At 52.5% G+C, this 2,765-nt stretch overlaps 1 protein-coding gene across 1 annotated transcript; it reads left to right on the forward strand.

Annotated features, from left to right (window-relative positions):
* The first annotated feature begins 504 nt into the window (after positions 1–504).
* Positions 505–2,526, forward strand: LOC120690938 (SKP1-like protein 1B). The gene is made up of 2 exons (XM_039973858.1): positions 505–860; positions 2,445–2,526. The coding sequence occupies exons 1-2, from the start codon at positions 580–582 to the stop codon at positions 2,524–2,526; spliced, it is 363 nt and encodes a 120-aa protein (XP_039829792.1). The 5' UTR covers positions 505–579.
* Positions 2,527–2,765: the final 239 nt, after the last annotated feature.

Raw genomic sequence — 2,765 nt, forward strand, 5'->3', positions numbered from 1 at the left:
ATTTCCTTAGGTTTGTGGCATCAGCCTCTTTGGGAATAAGAGTGAGCATAACATAGTTAAGTCTATTTATGTCCAGCTAGTTTCTCTCAAAAGTCCTCACCAAATCCATGAAGTCTGGTTTGATGAGGTCCTAGAATTTCTGATAAAAGAGAAAAGGAAAGCCATCGTATTATCTCTCTTGACTACCCCATATTCACAACCTCTCACATCCGTTGCTTTTTTTTTACCGAAACGCCGAGCTTTGGGTAGGAAATGCGGAAGGGAATCCCCCCGCAGACTAGTACAAATCAACACGCAGATCACCTCTTGGCCTGTCACCAAACTACCAAAGGCTCCAAACCAATCCCGCGATCCAGATCAGAGAGCAAGGGCGGTGAAGCGAGCGAGAAGCAACTCAGCGTGGTCGTCGTCGTAGCACCGTAACAAGCAGCAGGCAGCAGAGCGATGGCATCGGCGGGTTCCGGCGATGAGACGGTGCCCACGGCTACAGCAACGGCCACGATCACGCTCATCAGCTCGGACGGCGAGCACTTCGCGGTGCCGGAGACGGCGGCGAACCTGTCGGAGACCATCCACCACATGATCGAGGACGGCTGCACCGACGGCGGCGTCCCGCTCCCCAAAATCGCCGGCGGGGTCCTCGCCAAGGTCCTCGAGTACTGCAACAAGCATACCGCCGCGTCGGACAAGGAGGAGGTGGAGAGGTTCGACAAGGCATTCATCGAGGCGGTCGACCAGGGCATGCTGTTAGACATGGTGCTGGCCGCCAACTACCTCAACGTCAAGGGGTTGCTGGACCTCACCTGCCAGACGATTGCTGACATGATCCAGAACAAGTCGGTGGAGGAGATCAGGCGGATGTTCAACATCAAGAATGAGGAACGAGAGTACTCTATCCTGCCTGTGATGAGTGAATTGTCAACCGTGCGGTGTGATCGTGCGCTTGGTCTTTGGATTGCAGGTACACGGGCATGAAGTGTCGCCGGTGAGTTACCGTGGAGGAGCTCGGGCCGGCCGGCAGTTGTGGCGTCCACTACTAGATCAAGGGCGCAAGCGACGACGGAAGGCGGGTTTCTTGGTTTGCGCCACAAAACCAAGGAGGCGGACGGCGGTTGAAGACACCAAGTCGTGGAGGCACTGGCGTCGGTCTCGGGACTGACGGAGGCGACGGACATCGACGGCGTCTAGGGCCTCACTGCGGGCGAGGAGGTGACGGGCGTCGGGCGGCGTCTAGGACCGTCAGGAGGCCGAGGCAGGAACGGCGTCTAGGGCCACGGCGTGGAGGCGGGAATCTTCCCGCGCGTGATGTTTTGGCGGTTTTCTCAAAACCGGCCACCTACCCGGTTTTCACGGACCCTCCAAAACCGTGGACTGGTACTTCGTCGACGTGGCGGCATCGCAGCAAAGACTTCGAGTCGAAGAAAGAAACTCCGCCGTCGATTGAGTCTGTACAGCGGGCTACTGCAGACCCGACCGATCTGACCGGTCCCATGGACCGGTTTGACCGGTCTGGCCGCAGCAGCTGGGTATAAATACCCCCACCAGCCCGTGGCTGGTTGAGTCTCTTGAGTCTTTTTGTATTCTCTTCGTTTTTCTTTTTCCCTGCCCCTGCTCCAGGTTAGGGCCAAGGACTCCAACGCAAAGAGGGTTGGGGTTTAGCTAATCTCTCAATTTTAGTGGGTAGGATGATGGGCGGATGGCTCTAGCTTTGTATAGGTGAATTCCTCTGAAATTTATGAATGAAATCTTGTTGAGATCATCTATGTGTGCTGAGTATTCGTCTTCCCCTTCCTCTCTTGCGTTTCGGGTTTGATTTCTCCTCTTTTGGGATGTTTCGTGTTTAGAGAAATCGAGCCATTGGATTCGTGTTTCGCCGAACTCTTTGTGACGATTCCTATGCATCTAGCCTAGTGCCAAACCCCCTGGAATCGTGAGTTCTCACGAATTGGAATTTTTGTGTTCTTGAGAAAACCCCAATCCACTTTGATCTTCCCCCAAATTCTCAAGATTCTTTTATCTTTTGGGAGAGATCTCTTGGGGATATGTTCACGGGATAGGTGTGAAGGTATCCTCCAAGTTTCGTTGGATTTAGACTTTGTTTGCTCGAGATTTGCCATTTGGAGCTTTGGTTGCGGGCTGTCTGGGAGCGACCGGTCTGACCGGTCTGTGTAACCGGTCTGACCGGTCTGGAAATTCAAATTCCAGCCTGACTGGTCTGTGCTAGCGGTCAGACCGGTCTGACTCAGTATAGCTGCTGTTTGGGGAGTTTTTCTGCATTGCTTCCGTTTCTCAACCTAGGGGTTTTTGCTTAGAGATAGCTAGTTCATAGCTACTCTCTCACCCTAGGTTTGAGGGCTTGTGGTGATTTTCGGGATATAGGCCGACAGATCGATTTCGAGAGAAATTTTGATCGGCTCCCATTCACACCTCCCTCTGGTCGCCAGTTTCGGTCCCTCAAAGAACGACTTGACACCGGAGGAGGAGGCGGAGATCCGCAGGGAGAATCAGTGGGCCTTCGACGATTAAATTTAGAGGCCGCATGATCTGGATGCGCGCGCGACCTTTTGCTATCTACTATGCTAAATTCATTGAGACCTCAAGTTCATTCCGTTTAGTCTATCAGATTGCTTCTCTAAAATAGTTATTATAATTGCTTGCTTCTTAATGTATAAGATCTAGTGAGGGATTAATATTAGTCGTAATTCAGTTACCCTGCTTTGTTCTCCTGTCTGTTGTTGTGTTCTCCGATCTGTTGCACTCAGCCC

Source organism: Panicum virgatum, chromosome 2K (genome assembly GCF_016808335.1).
Source record: "Panicum virgatum strain AP13 chromosome 2K, P.virgatum_v5, whole genome shotgun sequence".
Lineage (NCBI taxonomy): Eukaryota > Viridiplantae > Streptophyta > Magnoliopsida > Poales > Poaceae > Panicum > Panicum virgatum.

What these genes read in the sequence shown, in the direction of transcription:
- LOC120690938 (XM_039973858.1), top strand. Translation starts at nt 580, where the DNA reads ATGATCGAGGACGGCTGCACCGACGGCGGCGTCCCGCTCCCCAAAATC. An exon ending in GTGGAGGAGATCAGGCGGAT is followed by an intron (nt 861 to 2,444) that starts GTTCAACATCAA and finishes TCTGGTCGCCAG; the next exon opens with TTTCGGTCCCTCAAAGAACG.